This window comes from Amblyraja radiata, chromosome 7 (genome assembly GCF_010909765.2).
Source record: "Amblyraja radiata isolate CabotCenter1 chromosome 7, sAmbRad1.1.pri, whole genome shotgun sequence".
Lineage (NCBI taxonomy): Eukaryota > Metazoa > Chordata > Chondrichthyes > Rajiformes > Rajidae > Amblyraja > Amblyraja radiata.
The window spans coordinates 53,309,135-53,327,839 of record NC_045962.1 but is presented as its reverse complement, the minus strand read 5'-3'; the positions used below and the strand labels follow the sequence as shown (position 1 = coordinate 53,327,839).

The 18,705-nt window shown below is 41.7% G+C and overlaps 1 protein-coding gene across 1 annotated transcript in view; it reads left to right on the top strand.

Moving 5' to 3' along the window:
- ndufa10 (NADH:ubiquinone oxidoreductase subunit A10) overlaps nucleotides 1-18,705 on the top strand; it is an 82,629-nt gene that overhangs the window by 26,150 nt on the left and 37,774 nt on the right. The window contains exon 6 of the mRNA XM_033024533.1: nucleotides 14,648-14,727. Within this exon, the coding sequence (XP_032880424.1) occupies nucleotides 14,648-14,727 (80 nt within the window). The remainder of the gene's footprint in view (nucleotides 1-14,647; nucleotides 14,728-18,705) is intronic.

Genomic DNA, 18,705 nt, shown 5'->3' with positions numbered 1-18,705 from the left:
CCTCCTCCTGCACCTATTGTCTATTGTCTATTATCTATTATCTATAGCTACTGTTTTAATCTGGGTCTCTGGAGCTGTCAATAGATGACTCTTTCGTCCAGACCATAGACTGCAGGATGGGGTCTTGCCTCTCTGGCACTAGGGTTAAATATTCCGAAAGGATATTCCATCTGACTGGAAGCAGCTATTTAAGGGAAAATCCGCCACTAATATGTAGCAGTTCTGTCAAGGCCAGTTGATTTGAGTTCAGGACCAGCATGTTGTGAAGATTAAACTTAACGTTGTTAGGCTTTCAGGAGCTTTGGATGAGAAGAGATATTGTAGGCGATATTGATGAAGAAAAATGGTCATAGTTTTGTATATTGTCATTGTTAGGTACAGTGAAAAACGTTTTTTGAAGTATATGTTAGGTATCGGAAGCTGAAATCAGACAAGGGCCTTGAGAAATACAATGGAAGCAGGGAAAAAAATTGAATATGATGGATGGACATCAATGTGCACAGGTGTGATGTGTTGTACTTTGCATGGTCAAATGCAAGAGGAAATGTTATAGTGAATGCAAAACCTTTAGGAGAATTGGCTACAGATGGATCTTGCAAATCCGCAGCTCCCTGAAATTGGCAACTAAAGTGGATAGGCTGGTAAAGAACGTATATGAAATTCTTGCCTTCACCAGTCGAGGCATTGTGCTGAAATGGAGGGCAATGTATAAACACTGCTGTAATTTCTACATGGTGAAACCAAAATGTATAAAAATACCCTTTATGAAAGCCTGACAATGTGTACTTCAACGACATGTGATTTTTTATATTACAAATCTCAAATTGTGGAGTATAGAGGTAAATAAATAAATGATGGGTCTTTGTCCCAAACATTATGGAGGGCACGGTATATGAGATGCTGCCTAACTTGCTGTTTCCAACTTTTTCAGTTTTTATGTCATTTTTCCAACTTCTGCAGTTTTCACTGACTTAGAAATATCCACTTTCCTTCGCATTACTGGGTCCAAATGCTGTAAAATCTTCACCATCGGTAATGGAGGTGTCCTTCAGCCAGAATGACTGCAGCAGTTGAATTATGTAGTTCAGCCCCACTTGCTCAATGGGGGAGAGTGAGAGGGTATAGAGATTAGGGATGGGCAGTAAAAGCTGGCCCTTGTCAGTAACACCCAGATCGTGAAAAATGAATAAATGTGTAAGCAATAATCATATCTGTAGGGTGGACATCTGTCTTGTACATTCCCTGTAGTGTTGGCATTGCCTGCTTTCATGTGTTAATTGGATTAGGGATTCTCATATATTTGAAATGCTGATCCATACAAGCTTTGTACTCAGTTATGTTTCAAAGAAAGATGATTATTTCCAGTTAAACATCTGTAACAACGTTAAGAACAATGTTTTTTGAAGAGTGACCAAAAGGCTTGATGAAGAAAGGGTGGTAAATGTTATATACATAGATTCTAGCAGATCCATTGACAAGGTTCCACAAGGTGGGCTGGTCCGGGAGGTTAGAGCATGTGGGTACATTTTTCTGTACACATTTTATGATACTTGTGGGGTGCAAACTGCCCCAGCGGTATGAACATTGACTTCTCTAATTTCAGGTAGTCCTTACTTTCTCCTCCCCTTCTCAGCTCTCCATCAGCCCACTGGTTCCACCTCTTCCTTTCTTCTTCCACCCCCCCCCCCCCCCCCACCCCACCCTCACATCAGTCTGAAGAAGGATTTTGGCTCCAAACTTTGCCTATTTCCTTGGCTCCGTAGATGTTGCCTCACCCGCTGAGTTTCTCCAGCATTTTTGTCTACCGTCGATTTTCCAGCATCTGCAGTTCCTTCTTAAACATCATACAGTGCAGGTTTGCTTTAATCAGAAGTTGTAAATCAAAGAGTAACTTAAATGGAATGTGAGCATTAGAACAACAATATATACAGTGTCCTCCATAATGTTTGGGACAAAGACCCATCATTTATTTATTTGCCGCTGTACTGCACAATTTGTGATTTGTTATATAGAAAAACCACATGTGGTCAAAGTACACATTGTTAGATTTTCATAAAGGCCATTTTTATACATTTTGATTTTACAGAAATTACAGTGTTTATACATAACCCCCCCCCCCCCCCCCCCCCCATCAGGCACCAAAACGTTTGGGACACAACAGTGTCATGTAATTGAAAGTAGTTATGTTTAGTATTTTGTTGCATATCATGAATCACAGTCCTCTAATCTGAAAAACAACCATCCACTATTCTCCTTTGCATCCTACCAGCAAGCCAATTTATCATCCAGTTGCCTTGCTTACCTTGGATCCCACATGCTCTAACCTCCCGGACCAGCCCACCATGTGGAAACTTGTCAAAGGATTTGCTAGAATCTATGTATATAACCTTTATCACCCTGTCCTCATCAAGCCTATTGGTCACTTTTCAAAAAACATTGTTCTTAACGTTGTTACAGATGTTTAACTGGAAATAATAATCTTTCTTTGAAACATAACTGAGTACAAAGTTTGTATGGATCAGCATTTGAAATATATGAGACAATTCCTAATCCAATGAACAAATGAAAGCAGGCAATACCAACACTGTAGAGATTGTACTAGGCAGATGTCCGCCCGACAGATATGATTATTGGTTACATGTTTATTCATTTTGTCCATAATGTTTGGGACAAAGATGTTGTAGGCCGCAGGCCAGCGGTCGGAGCGCTTCTCTGGCGACCCCCGGCAAGGGGGTCTGCAATGTTATAGTCCCCGCTGTGCCGCCGCTGAAGCTCTGGGGTCACGATGCTAAGGTCCAGCTGCGCCGCTGCTGAAGCTCTGGGCCCGACTCCGGGAAAGGCTGCACCAAACCAGCTGCAAGGAGGGGGCGAAGAAGCGACAAGGAAGGAAGTCACCTCTCCGTCGAGGTAGTTGTCTGAAAACGGTTTCCCCCTACTCCCCTCCCACCCCCCCCCCCCCCCCACCACCTCCCCCCCCCCACACAAGACATACAGAGAAACACTAAAACATACTTTGGACAAACTTAAAAAAAAATAAAAAAAATTCGAAGCAACGAACCCGCTGCAGGAGAGGCAGCCGACTCGCAGCGTCACCGGAACTTGGTGGAACTATACCAGAACTATACACTTCAGAATTCATTATGCTACTACCATCAGCAGTTGTATCATCATTGAAGATAAGTGAGCCAGTACCTTTTGCAGCCATACATGCCCAGGCCATAACACCCCCACCACTGTGTTTCACAGATGAGGTGGTTTGCTTTGGATCTTGGGCAGTTCATTCTCTCCTTCATACTTTGCTCTTGCCATCATGCTGATATGTTAATCTTCATCTCATCTGTCCACAAGACCTTTTTCCATAACTGTGGTTGCTCTTTTAAGTACTTCTTGGCAAACTGTTTGCAACTTGCAGTGTAGCCTCCATTTCTGTTCATGAAGTGTTCTGTGATCATTGTGACTCCTGAAGAGTGTTTCTGATCTGTCGAACAGGTGTTTGGTGATTTTTCTTTATTATAGAGAGAATTATTTTGTCATCAGCTGGGGAGGTCTTCCTTCGCCTGCCAGTCCCTTTGCGATTAGTAAGCTCACCAGTGCTCTCTTTCTTATTAATCATGTTCCAAACAGTTGATTTTGGTGAGCCTAAGGTTTCGCTGATGTCTCTAACAGTTCTATTCTTGTTTCTCAATCTCATAATTGCTTCTTTGACTTTCATTGGCATAACTTTGGTCTTCATGTTGATAAACAGCAATAAAATTTTCCAAAGGTGATGGAAAGACTGGGGGAAAGACTATGTGCTGAGAGCTCTCTTATACCTGCATTAAGAAGCAATTAAACACACCTGAGCAATTACAAACACCTATGAAGTCATGTTCCCAAACATTATGGTGCCCTGAAATGGGGAGACTGTATAAACACAGCTGTAATTTCTACATGGTGAAACCAAAATACCCTTTAATAAAATCTGACAATGTGCACTTTAACCACATGTGATTTTTTTTCTATTACAAATCTCAAATTGTGAAATACAGAGGCAAATAAATAGATGATGAGTCTTTGTCCTAAACATTATGGAGGGCACTGTATGTTCCCAACATTGGAATTAAAAAGATGAGTGATTGCACCATCACTCCACCTTTATTGGAACTGGTTTGCAGTTTAATGAACAAATGATATGCAGCAATAATGTAACATCCAACCTTGTGGAAGGTCTGAGGTAAAAATAGCCGAGCTGTTGGGTAGTGTGGGTGTGGAGAAAACCAGTTTTACTTGTATTTTTTTCCCTTAACCTTTAAAGTGCAGCGTGTGGAGGGTGGGATATTATAGGTGTAGAAACATGGCTGGGAGCAGGGTAGGACCTGCAGTTCAATATTCCAGGGTATAGATGCTACGTGTGATAGAGATGCAGGTAAGAGAGGAAATGAGTTGCCATTTTGATCATGGTGCATGTAACAATGTTCAGAGAGAATATTTTTGGGGGATCATCCAGTGAGGTTATATAGGTTGAACTTAGAAATAAGAAGGAAATGATCACTATGCTGGGACTGCATAATAAATATATAGCCAGCGTAATGAGCAGCTATGTAGGGAGATTGTAGGGAAAAACAATCCTTGGCCTCCTTGGTTATCTAACCAACCTGCACTCTGGATCGTCCATATGCCCTGGTTAATCTTTAAAGTCGTGTTTATCACTTGTTTCGATCTCTGAAACATTACCACTTGTCTCTAACATTGAGTCATCTGCATCACCGCTAAAGCCCTGGTTCACACCTTTCCACGTCCATCGTATGTAAACTCCAGCTCTCCTTGCACTGCCTACTTTCTTTTCTTTCTGCACGTCCCACAGCTTGCCAATGGCACCATAGAAGAAGTGGAGTATTTCAAACGCTTATAAGGCCTATCGTGCATTTTCAGCACTTTATGCTCTTGATTATTTACCATTTTCAAAGCATTAGATTCAAAATCAACTCAGTCCAATGGTTCTTTCTGTTGCCTTATTTTTCTGAAGGTATCCGTGTTGAGTGAAGAAGTCTTCTATGTCTTGACACTAACCTTTTGGAATGCTCTCCTCCTTGCTTCCCGTCACCCTCTTCAATGTCCGCCTTCTTGATTATACTTGATGCACTTTCACATTCCCAGTTCCCTATTTTGATCACAGGAGTCTTTTAGAATTTTTGTTTCATTTTCAGGGATGTAAAATTAAATCCATGCTGTGTTATGCTTTGCTAATTATAGACCGCAAGTTTGATTTGTGCAATCTAAATTATTGCTGAAATATACTGTAAACGGCAAAGCCACAACAGAGTGAATCCAAATGTGACACATACTTCAACCAGTTTTGTCTGTCGCTGATTATTGGCAAGGAGAATATAGGATTTTGAATGTGGTTTTCCTTGCATAGCATACATTTTTGTTTAGCTAGACTTTGTGGACAAAGGAGTGATGCCTTGCAGAAAGTTTTGTTTGTTGCATCAGAATCTGTAGCTTTTCTTCATTTGTAGCTGGTAGAAGTATGCTTGGGAAACTTCAGAAATAATAACAGTTAACATCACTCAAAGAATTTCAATAAAATTAGCATCTGCCTTTAATATAGCAAAATGCACCAAGTAGGGTAATAAGAACAATATCAATAAAAACCATTCAAATAAAAGCCCAAGGCGAAGAGTGAGACAGAGAGACTTAGATGGGAATTTGAGAGGGTGGATACAGAAACAATGTCCTCCCTGACTGGGGTGTTTTAAACCAGAAATCATAGCCTCAAATTAAGTGGTCATCCATAAAGGACAGGAGGGAAGAGATTTCTTTTTTCACCTCGTCCATTAGCCTAATAGGAGACCTTTCAGTGTCTGATAACAACAAGGAAGATAGACGCAAAATGCTGGAGTAACTCAGCGGGACAAGCAGCATCTCTGGAGAGAAGGAATGGGTGACGTTTTGGGTTGAGACCCTTCTTCAGACTGATTCTTCAGAATCTTCAGAATGAAGGAGTCTGAAGAAGGGTCTCAACCTGAAACGTCACCCATTCCTTTTCTCCAGAGATGCTGCTTGTCCCACTGAGTTACTCCAGCATTTTATGTCTACCTTCGATTTAAACCAGCATCTGCAGTTCTTTCCTACACGACAGCAAGGAAGTTGCTGTTTCTGAATCTGGTAATACTTTCAAGATTTTATATCTTCTGCTCGGTGAGAGGAGAGAAGAGAGATTAACCGTAGTGTAAATGGTCCTAGATTATGTTGGCTGCTTTCCTGGGGTGTTAGGAAATGTAGATGCAGTCAATGGGAGAGGGGCTGGGGGGGGGGGGGTGTAGGGTGAAGGCGGAAGGCCAGTTTGTGAGCGGCCCCGGCTACATCGCAACTCTCTGCTATTTGTGTGTGTTCTGAGCAGAGCTGTTACCAAATCAAGTTGCAATGCATCTGAACAGAAGGCTTTCTATGTGCATCTGCAGAAATTGGTAAGAATGTTTGGATACAAAGAGAACTTCCTTAGTGTTCTGAGGAAGTCAAGGGCATTGGTGTGCTTTTTGGCATAACCTCAGGGTATTTAGTCCAGGAGTAAATGTTGGTGGCATTTACTCTTAGAATCTTGAAGCTCTCAACCATCTCCACATTTGCACCATTGATGCAGACTGACCTAGTTTCCTAAAGTTAATATCTAACTCCTCTTGCTTACGTTGAAGGAGAAGCTGTTGGCTTGCCACCATGTTAGAAAACACTCGATCTCCTTCCTGTGCTCCGTCTCATCATTATTCAAATTCTGGCCCACCACAGCGGTGTAATTGGGAAAAATTTGAAAATGGATTTGGAGCAGAATTTGGCTGCACAGTCAAAACATTACTTTTGAGGCCTAGGTTTAAGGTGAGGAGTAAGATGTTTAGAGGGAATCTGAGAAGGATTTTTTTAACTCTGGGCAGTTGCCGCCTGGAATGCACTGACTGAGGGGTGGTGTAGCCAGGTAAGCTGCACCATGCTGCACCACAACATTTAAGAAGCTTCTGGGCGAGCACTGAATCACCGAGACAGAGCAAGCGATGGACCAGATGCTGGTAAATGGGTATTTGGTCAGCATGAAGTTGGTGAACTGAACTGCCTGTTTTTGTGATATATGATTCTTTTTAATGTGTCTTAAAAATACCTACTGTTTGCAGACGGGTAGGTATGTTGCAAAGCCTACCTGAAGCGTCCTTGAAAATCTTCCGTTGTGGGTGTGCGCGATTTTGGCGCCGTTTAGAGGGGGCGGGTTTAAAACGCGATTTTCTCTAAGCTGTTCCAATCGAAAATGTTCAGCCTAGTTAATTATTAACGAAAAATCGCTGGAAGACCCCGTCGCAAAAGCTATTATTAGGTTTAAAGGCCTTGAATAATAGTTATAGTAGTTTAAAAATCAATCTTTAAACCCGCGACCGTCACCAACCGCTGGGTCTCATAAAGCAAATAGCAGAAGTTAGGTTGTATATTTTTACATTAAAAAGGGCTTCTAAAGATCCCGTTATACAAAGTTTACTATTGCGAGTAGCTCAATTTGGGCCCATTATATCGCGCAGTATTTTTCTCGGCATTTGAGGCACAAATCTACCGCAATGTGAACGTTCTAAACCAGCGCGTTCCACAGGATCCCACTGGAAAGCTGATTTAAATGGGCATTTATTTACAGCAATTAAACACTAAATTCCTTCCATTTGGCCTATAAATTAATGTAAATGAGATTTAAAAATCATGTTTTATTGTGAATTATTTGTGAATATTATTTGGACATTTAGGCTATTTAAAAATGTTAATCATTTATTAAGAAATGGATAGATGTTTAGATCTAGTAATTGAAGTCTGAAATTAGCTACAATTGGGTAACTAACTAATTATATGCTTTAATTTCAGGTCATCCAAGTAAGATTATTTTATATTTGTTTCAGAATGCTTCAATCTATGATAACTGAAAATTTCATTCAGTTCTCTTAATTTTTAAGAAAGTTATGGGCTTTTGACTGTTCACGATCACAGCTTTTTTGTTATGTCCATAGAAAATCAATAGGGAACAAGATGCTCATTTCCCAGTATGAAAATGGCCATAACTTTTTAAATACTTGAGATATGAAAGTGAATTAGGTGTCAAATTAAACTTATTTTTATGCTTTATCTGATGGGATAAATTACAGACTTGATTTTTAAAATCTCAAAATTTTGTAACATTGCTAGGTAAAGCAGTTATTTATTATGAATCCTTTACAATAATGGAACTTGCTTTCACCTTGATTAGGATGCAGCTTCCTATTTATCCTTCCTTCTTTCATCAGCAGAGCTAAGTAAGGAATAGGGCAGGATACCAACATTATAAATGTTCCCAGTTAAGAAAGGTGCAGGATATTGGTATTACAGAGCAAAATAGTTCAATTTCCTCAGGAAGGGTATCACAGAGGAAGTACAGTAGACACATCCACCTCATTTAATTACTTATTTCAAGACAGTTTTGTCACAAGGCTTGGGAGCTTAAAATAAAAATCTGCAATTAGCTTGTTTTCATTTTGCACTAGCCACTGATTGAACAATGAGAAAATGAATCACCTGATGGATTAGTTTTTGCTTCTCCCTTCCCATCCACCATTAATCTTTTTCACCAATGTAGGCACCGCCTTATGGTGCATTATTTGTGGCTATCTGGAGAGAAGGAATGGGTGACCTTTCGGGTCGAGACCCTTCTTCAGACTGAGAGTCAGGGGTAGGTTTTGTGTCTATCTTCGGTTTAAACCAGCGTCTGCAGTTCCTTCCTACACATAGAAAGTAGGCCCTTTAGCCAATCAAGTGTGCACTGACCATCAGTCAGCAAATTCACCCTAATCCTACATCAATCCCTTTTTAAATCTCTTCATATTCTCATCAACTCTGCCCAGATTGTCCCTCTCAACCGCACACAAGGGGCAATTTACAGTGGCCAATTAATCTGAAGTGTGAAAACGCACACCACTAGATTCAGGTACAGTTTCTTCCCAGCTGTTTTATCGGGCAACTGAATCATCCTACCACAACCGGAGAGCAGTGCCTCTTTGATGACCCTCGGACTATCCTTGGTCGGACTTTGTTGGCTTTACTTTGCACTAAACATTATTCTCTTATCATGTATCTATACATTAAATGGATCACTTGTAATCACGTATTGTCTTTCTGCTGGCTGGTTAGCATGCAACAAAAGCTTTTCACTACCTCGGCACACGTGACAAGAAACTAAACTGAAACTAACAATCCACCTGTCCTTGAGATGTTGGAGGAAACTGGAGCACATAGCGGAAATCAATGCAATCACAGGGCGAATGTGTAAACTCCACACAGTCAGAACCTGAAGAATGAACCAAGGTTTCAGACGCTGTGAGGCAGCAGTTGAATCTCTCCGCTATTAGCCCTGTTGTTGATCTATGATCATCAAAGTAGATGAATTATAGAATCTGGGCGGTGGGGAAGGGGGGAAGTAGATGAGGATGTGAGGAGAATTAAAAAATTGGATCCATGTAAATGGGTTGGCATGAACCTGGTAGGCTGAAGGACCTTTTCAATGTAGTATCTCTATGACTCTCAAAGCGATTCATCTGCGTTGCTCTACGTACCTTAACCCACCTGGCTAGGATATAAAATATCCTAACTTCACACCAGTTGTCATTTGGAGGGGAGTTTCAGACTTCCAAAACTGGTTGCATGCAGAAGAGTTGCCTAATTTAATTATTAAAATCACTAGGCTCTGAGTGTGGGTTTTGCTGCCTAGTATCCTGAAGAAAAAATGATGTTTTTCTACTACAGGATGAAAAGTATTTATTTTAGCGAAATGGCTAAGACTCTGTTTGCTGTTTGGAATGCAGTTACTAAGGCAATAGTTCTGCTGGGATTATCAGAGTTAACTGACCAAAAATGTATAAATTGAAACTTTTTTGTTTCATAAATTAATGTTGAGTCCTCGTAGTGAGCACATCTTGGAGAAAGGGTTGATTCAACTGATGGAGGCAGTAGTGTTGAAAGAAGGTTACTTGTTTAAGGGAAAACAATGTTCTGGAAAAACCCAGCAGTTCAGGCAGCATCTGTGGAAAGACAAACAGTTAATGTTTCAGGTCCAGGACCCTTCACCAGAATAAAGAAAGTGAAATAAGTCAGAGCAGGTAGCAGGAAAGGGCAAGGGGTGGAAGAAAGCAAATATCTGTCATAAAATGAAAGAATGTAATGGGGGGGAGGGTTAAACTCCTTTGACTGTGGAGTGAGAGTGGGATTGAGAATTAAAGTGCAAGACAATCAAAAGCACATAGTCACGCTGTAAAACAGAACACAGGATTGCTGCTTGATCTTCATTGGAAACAAGATTCCTTTCAGTGCCATTGACTTAGTTCTGTTGGTAGCAACTTGAATATTTCACAAAGACCATTGGATGTGATCCTGGCCTCAATGCAGGAACTGCTATCCAAATTTAAAAGTGCCGAATTGATTAATAATGCTGTCAGTTCTTGGCTAGATTGTATGGTATCAGGAGTATATGCAAGTGGTTTAAAAACATGTAATCCTTGACACAAACTCTCCTGAGAGAGATTCATATTGCGATCAAACAAATTTTGAAACTCTTTAAAGAGTTAAAGGATAAAATAATGTTTGCTGACAAAGATTGGATTTATGACGGGAAATGGAATAGAGGTGGAGAGGTTTTGTCGGGGTGTCCAAATAACATTCACACAAGAATTCACAATATAACATGATTTTTAAATCTCATTGTCATGAATTTATAGGCCAAATGGAATGAATTTAATGTTTAATTCCCAGAAATTAATGGGCATTTTAATCATCTAGCGAGTGGGTTTTTGTGGAACGCGATCGATTGGAACGTTGCAGTTGCAGTGAATTTGGACCCCATATCGGCAGGAAAAACACTGCCGGTTCGTATAGGGGGCCGAAATTACATTTTCGCCAATGAAATTTTGATTAAAGTCATCCTAAGAAGCAAGTTTATATGTAAAATAAACAACTTACCTTATGTTTTGTCCCCTACTTGAGATCCGTCCCGTTGTAGGCGTTGACGACGTTAGAAGTAGTTTTTTATTTTACTCCAGGGATTAAATTGTCCCGCAATTTTTTTTTTAAACTTCCGAGAACGGAAGTCGGACGATTTTTCTGCAGCAGCTGAACAGCCTGAGAAAGTTCGACTCCGCAGGCAGGAGAAAATGGCATTTTAATTCCCTCCCCCACCCCCTTCAAAGGCGCCAAAGTCGTGCAAACGGCCAGTGGCAGAACCGCAGCGCCGCTGAAGGTGTGTATTGTAACATCGCTACTGTGTTCAGGCAACATCCTTGTAAATCTTCCCTGCACCTTTTCCAACAAAATAACATTCTTCCTGTATCAGGGTGACCAAGGCTGAACATAACACTCCAAATGTGGCCTCACCAATAAGTGATACAATTGTAATATAACATACTCGATACCCTGATTAATGAAGGCCAATGTAACAAATGTGCTAAATGCCCCTTTGCATGTGAACACCATCTCCCAATCAACCTCTGCCTGTCTAATACTTTAAAAACTGGTCTTGTCAAAAAATTCTCAGACTTTACAGAAGTTAGGGTGAAGCTTTGCACACATCTGAATAGACAAATGGGAATTTAAAAACTGAGTCTTGGCTGGACAAAGTGGAAATGGGAATGATGAGTGAACAAGACTTGTGGTACATTGATTCCTAACTTTTGGACTTCCGAATTCACATACGGAAATGTGAATTTTAGTCCACATTCCAGTTTAGTAAAACTCCAGTTTTGAGATGCTATAGTCTTGAGATGACGTAAATTTTACGAAAAAGTTTGTTACCTGTTCTTGTAATTATAGTAGATGCTCTGTATACTGTGAAATCATTTGAAAAGGAGCATTTTGATGTCTTGATCAATATTTACCACTCACTAGTTATTTTTTTCAAAGATAGATCCAAAGTGCGGGAGTAACTCAGTGGGTCAGGCAGCAGGGCTGCCAACATTGGGTGAGAGTTGAGAGTGAGAAATTGCGAGGGAGCGTAGCGACCGAGGGGGGGTGGGTGTGGGAGGAGGTGTTCCCCCTCCCATAGTAGGCTCTGGAGGCAGCACCAACGCCCCCAATCACCCGGTCCGCTCCTGGCTCCGGGCCGGGGTTAAAACTCCATGGGGTGTGGACAGAGCAGTCGACGGACATAGAGCCGCCGGAGGTGAGGGTGGGAGGTGTGTGCCGTGCCTCAGGGGGGGAGAGGGAGGGGGGTTGGTGCTGGGACCACTGCCGTCATGTCTCACCTATCACACCATCTGCATAGGAGAAACGAAACTACTTTTTTCCCCCCAAAAATCATCCTACAGGCCGGTAGTTTGATAGCCCTGCTTTAAACCAATCCCCTCTAGTACTTGAATCACATATCCTGGGAAAAAGACTATGCATTCACCTGATATTCCCCTCATGGTTTTTACTCACCTCTAAAACAATTTTTGCTTTATTTTGAACTTTCAGCACCCGCAGATATTTGAGCGTGAGAAATTTTGTGATCAGCGTGAGAGCATGAGAATTTTGTGAAAATGCGTGAGTCTCACGCTCAATGCGTGAGAGTTGGCAGTCCTGCTAATAATGCAAAAATGTTATGCAAGTTCCAATTGTTTGGACAAAAATCACTTATTACTGCTTTATAACAGTTAAGTTACTTTAAGACCATTTCAGAAATGATGGCACTCAACAAACAATCAACTAACAAATTAAAGCAAACTAAAAAGAAATAACATGTTCCCTTTCCTGACTCGACCTCATAAGTACTTTAACGCTGTTAAATTAAAGGGATTTTAATCTCAAGAATCAAAATGGGGAAAGTGGGGGCAATTTTGCTTAAATGGTCATTCTAAGCCCATTCAGATCTTCATAGAGATATTCAACATGTACATGGCTGGCCCAATTTGTCCATAATGATCAAGTTGGCATTCTGCGTGCCTAGGGACTGGCTGCCATTCCCAGATCAGCTCGCGTCCCAGGGACTGGCTGCAGTTCTCAGGTCGGCTCGCCTGCCCCGACCCTGCGAAAACAAATTGAAAAAAAACGTGGTTTTTCGGGTTACGGGCCGGATTCAGCCCGTGTGCCGTAGGTTGCCGAACCCTGTCCTAGATGTTTGGCCTCATTGTGGCCCTCCCCATGTTTTACAACCGATTCACCTGGTTAGTTTTATCTCCGGCTGCTTCATGTTGTCGGCGGCAGCACATCCAACCAAGAAAGAAGAGAAGAGAAGAGATGCAATGTCACTCACAGCCGCCAACTGACGTGCTTCCTCAGACTGCACAGATCGTTGTGATATGGCGCAAAAAGACCAACTGTGCAGGGACTGAAGACAGCGTGAGAATTGTGTAATCAGCGTGAGAATTGGCTGAAATGCATGACTCTCACGCTCAAAGCGTGAGAGTTGGCAGCCCTGTCTGAGGCCAGGATGTGACAACAGACGCACAGGGAGACGCATACACAAAGGAAGACACACACGCACGCACGCACGCGCGCACACACACACAGGCACACAGGCACACACACACAGGGAGACAGACACACACACACAGGGAGACAGACACACACATACACAGGGAGACAGACAGACACACACAGAGACAGACAGACACACACACACACACACACACACACACACACAGGGAGACACACAGGGAGACACACACGGGAGACACACACACACACACAGGGACACACACACACACACACACACACACACAGGGAGACATACACACACATGGGGAGACACACACACACATGGGGAGACACACACACACACACAGGGAGACACACAGAGACACGCACACACACACACACAGGGAGGCACACACACACATACAAGGAGACACACAGGGAAACAGACACACCTTTCCTTCCCCCCCTCCATCCTCCCCCTCCCTCCCTTTTTCTTCCCCTTCCTCCCTCCTCCCTCTTTCCTCCCCCCCATCCCTCCCTCTTTCCTCCCCTCTCTCTCTTTCCTCACCCTCCCTCTTTTTCCTCACGCTTCCTCTTTCTCCTTCCCTTCCTTCATCCCCTTTCTACATTCCCTCCCCCTGTCTCTCTTTGCCTCCATCCCTCCCTTTTTTTCTTTCTCTCTCTCTTTCTCCCCTCCCTCTCTTTCCCCGGCCGCCCAATGGGGAGTCTGGCGGGCACGGTGTAGCGTAGATTGGCGGCGTTGGCGCTGCCGTGTGAGTTGAAGGGCAGGAGCGAGGGAGCGAGGTTGCCACGGCTGCCGGAAACGCAGCGCTCGCAGACGGCGCACAAAAGTGTTGACACCCGCTGCCCGGGACCGACGCCGCTTCCCCAATCTGTGCAGATCGCTGTCATGTGGCGCAAAGAGACAAACTGTGCAGCAAAGATCCTATAGCTCCGTGTGAGAATTCTGTCCAGCGTGAGGGCATGAGAATTGGCTGAAATGCGTGAGTCTCACGCTCAAAGCGTGAGAGTTGGCAGCCCTGGGCAGTATGGAGAAACTGGCTGGGTGAAGTTTCGAGTCAAGACACTTCTTCAGACTGAAATTTAATTCACTTGTGGTTATGGAATTTATTTCTTACAGATTTTATTTTTCAATGACCCCTCCAAAAAAAATTATTCTTGTAGGAGTAATCTCGATTTATACCTCAGTGAACTGTCTTTTTCTTTCCAGACCTATGAACAGAATGTTTCCACAGCTTATCTGCAAAGCATTGAGGATGCGTACAAAAAGTCATTCCTTCCAGAGATCCGGTAAGTGTACTGAAACTCAGTATTGATTTTTGATGTTCATTGCAAAGACTTGGTGAGTTTTCCTAATTCTGGTATTATAACATAACCATGCATGGGCCATTCACTCAGTAAATTTGTTTATGCTATAAATACTTCATAAAATATTTAGAGCATAAACAAATGTACTGAGTGAATGGCCCATGCTGACGTTTATGCTCCAAATATCTCCATTTCTCTCTCTCTAATCCCATCATTACATCCCTCTTTGGGTTTTTTTCTGATCCGGTTTATCTTTGGGCTAAATACTCTTTTTAGCTTCAACTACAACATGTGGAAATAAGTTCCTGAATTGTTTCTCCTTACTTGCCCATTGGATTTGCAGTACTCCTGCACTGACCTTTTTGTTCATTTATCCTTTTCGAATCTTTCATTTTCTTGCAGATTGTGAACAATTTTTTTAAATAATATAATTTCCAGTGAAACTTATGTTGACCTACTTAATCCCCTCTAATAGTTGTAAACTCAGTTAGAAATTATTCAAGTAAATCACCATTGTAAATTTATTTGAAGATGGTTATCAAGAATTGCAGCAGTATCTTGATCAGCTGGCTAATAACTTCATCGACTAATGAAGTTTTTTTTTTTGTTTTGTTTATTTTATTAGAAGTTAGTACAATACAAAACAATACAGTGGGACCTAATTTTAGGTGCCAACTATGTCATAACGTAATTATACATTCTATGTACAACCTCTAGTTTTATGTTTTTGAAAAGAAAATAAGAAAGACAAGAAGAAGGGGAAAAAAGAAAAAAAAATTGGAGAAGAGAAAAAGAGGAAAAATAGATAGTAGAAAATAGAAAAACGTGAAGTGTGTGTAGATCTATCCACGACCTGACCTGAAATCAGCAAACTTTACGGTACTGCTCCATCACATGATTCCAAAAAGTCGATAAAAGGGGACCAACCCCTTAAGAATTGGTCATATTTATCTATTAGGCGGAGTCTCATTTCTTCAAGGCGTGCTACGTCCGTCATATTCCTAATCCACATTTTAACAGTTGGAATAGCTGTATTTTTCCAAAATTTAAGTATCAATTTCTTTCCAATTATTAACCTATAATTTAAAAAAACTTATTGGTCCTTATTTAAATTGATATCTTCTACTATTATTCCAAATATAATCCATTCCATATTAGGTTCTATTCTTGACTTGAAAAGCTTTGTAAATATATCAAATATATCGCTCCAAAATTTATTCAACTTTATACATCCTACAAAAGAATGTGTTATATTAGCATTTTGAAACAAACATTTATCGCATCTGGGAGAGACATTTGGGTATAATTTATTCAACCTCGTTTTTGAATAATATAGTCTATGTAATAATTTAAATTGAATTAAATTATGTCTTTCATTAATGGAACAATTATGTGTGTTCATCAGATACTTTTCCCATCTATCCTTCGGGATCTTTCTCATTAGTTCTTGTTCCCAATCTTCTCTTAGTGCCTCTGTTGAGGGTAATTCTCTATTTAATATATTATTATAAAAGTATGATATTAGTTTTTGTGAATCAGCCTTAATATTCATTGCTTCTTCTTCAACTACACCATGTGGAAATAAGTTCCTGAATTGCTTCTCCTTACTTGCCCATTGGATTTGCAGTACTCCTGCACTGACCTTTTTGTTCATTTATCCTTTTCGAATCTTTCATTTTCTTGCAGATTGTGAACAATGTTTTTAAATAATATAATTTCCAGTGAAACTTATGTTGACCTACTTAATCCCCTCTAATAGTTGTAAACTCAGTTAGAAATTATTCAAGTAAATCACCATTGTAAATTTATTTGAAGATGGTTATCAGGAATTGCAGCAGTATCTTGATCAGCTGGCTAACTTCATCGACTAATGAAGTTTAATTGGGATGTATAAAGTGTTGCATTTCGGGAAGTCAAAACAGGGTAGGATCTTCAGAGTGAATGGCAGGAAGCTAGAGAGAGTTGTAGACCCAGAGGGATCTAAGGATAAAAATGCTTAGTTCCCTTAAAGGGACATCATGGGTAGATGGAGTATGTGAAGAAGGCTTTTTGCATGGTGGCCATCAGTCAGGGAACTAGGCCTAGAGCTGGAATGCTATGTTGCAGGTTTACAAAATGTTGTGTTTTGTGTTCAGATTAGTCAATATGCTATGATAGATTACATTAAACTGGAAAGAATGCAGAGAAGATTTACAAGAATATTGCCAGGACTCAAAGGCCTGAGCTAAAGGGAGACTTTGGGCAGGCTGAGACTTTATTTCTTGGGGCCATATGCTGAGGGGTGATCTTATAATGGCGTGTAAAATCCTGAGGGGAGTAGATAGGGTGAATGTACCAAATCTTTTTTCTCAGAATGGGGGAATCAAGATTTGGATGGCATAGCTTAATGGGCCTGTCTCACTTAGGCGACTTTTTACGCGACTGCAGGAGACTATGCAGTCGCCACATGTTCACGGGTGGTTGCCGGGGAATCGCCTTCATGGTCGTGAGGAATTCCCGCATTCTGGGAACTAGTCGCGGCCTCATTATGGTCGCCGTGAATTTTTCAACATGTTGGACAATTATCGGCGACTAGAATGGAGCCGCCATGGAGAGTAGCGAGAATTCTCGAGCCGTAGGTGGGTAGGCAAGAGGTCTTAGTGGGTTGCCAGGAGGTCGAAGGTTCTCGGAGGTTGGAGCCGGTGCTGACCGGTGAATTTCATTGGCTCATTGGGGAAAAAAAAGGTAAGCAGTAGTTTTCAGAATTAAGGATAACCGACCGGTAATGTTAAATGTCCCTCGAGCATCACAGCCATGTATTTCTGGCTTCGTAAAAGTTGTCTCCACTCCTTCTTCCCCCCCTATCTCCCCCCCACCCCCCCTCTTTTAAAGGACTTACTGTACACTGCCTTTAGCCATTATTTTACAGCGCCAACCTTCCTGTTCCTGAGATTAGTATACAAACTTAAAGCACACGGTATTGGGGGTTCAGTATTGATGTGGATAGAGAACTGGCTGGCAGACAGGAAGCAAAGAGTAGGAGTAAACGGGTCCTTTTCAGAATGGCAGGCAGTGACTAGTGGGGTACCGCAAGGCTCAGTGCTGAGACCCCAGCTATTTACAATATATATTAATGATTTGGACGAGGGAATTGAATGCAACATCTCCAAGTTTGAGGATGACATGAAGCTGGGGGGCAGTATTAGCTGTGAGGAGGATGCTAGGAGGCTGCAAGGTGACTTGGATAGGCTGGGTGAGTGGGCAAATGCATGGCAGATGCAGTATAATGTGGATAAATGTGAGGTTATCCACTTTGGTGGCAAAAACAGGAAAGTAGACTATTATCTGAATGGTGGCCGATTAGGAAAAGAGGAGATGCAACGAGACCTGGGTGTCATGGTACACCAGTCATTGAAAGCAGGCATGCAGGTGCAGCAGGCAGTGAAGAAAGCGAATGGTATGTTAGCATTCATAACAAAAGGATTTGAGTATAAGAGCAGGGAGGTTCTACTGCAGTTGTACAGGGTCTTGGTGAGACCACACCTAGAGTATTGCGTACAGTTTTGGTCTCCTAATCTGAGGAAAGACAATCTTGCCATAGAGGGAGTACAGAGAAGGTTCACCAGACTGATTCCTGGGATGTCAGGACTTTCATATGAAGAAACACTGGATAGACTCGGCTTGTACTCGCTAGAATTTAGAAGATTGAGGGGGGATCTTATAGAAACTTACAAAATTCTTAAGGGGTTGGACAGGCTAGATGCAGGAAGATTGTTCCAGATGTTGGGGAAGTCCAGAACAAGGGGTCACAGTTTAAGGATAAGGGTGAAGTCTTTTAGGACTTAGATGAGAAAAACATTTTTCACACAGAGAGTGGTGAATCTGTGGAATTCTCTGCCACAGAAGGTAGTTGAGGCCAGTTCATTGGCTATATTTAAGTGGGAGTTAGATGCGGCCCTTGTGGCTAAAGGGATCAGGGGG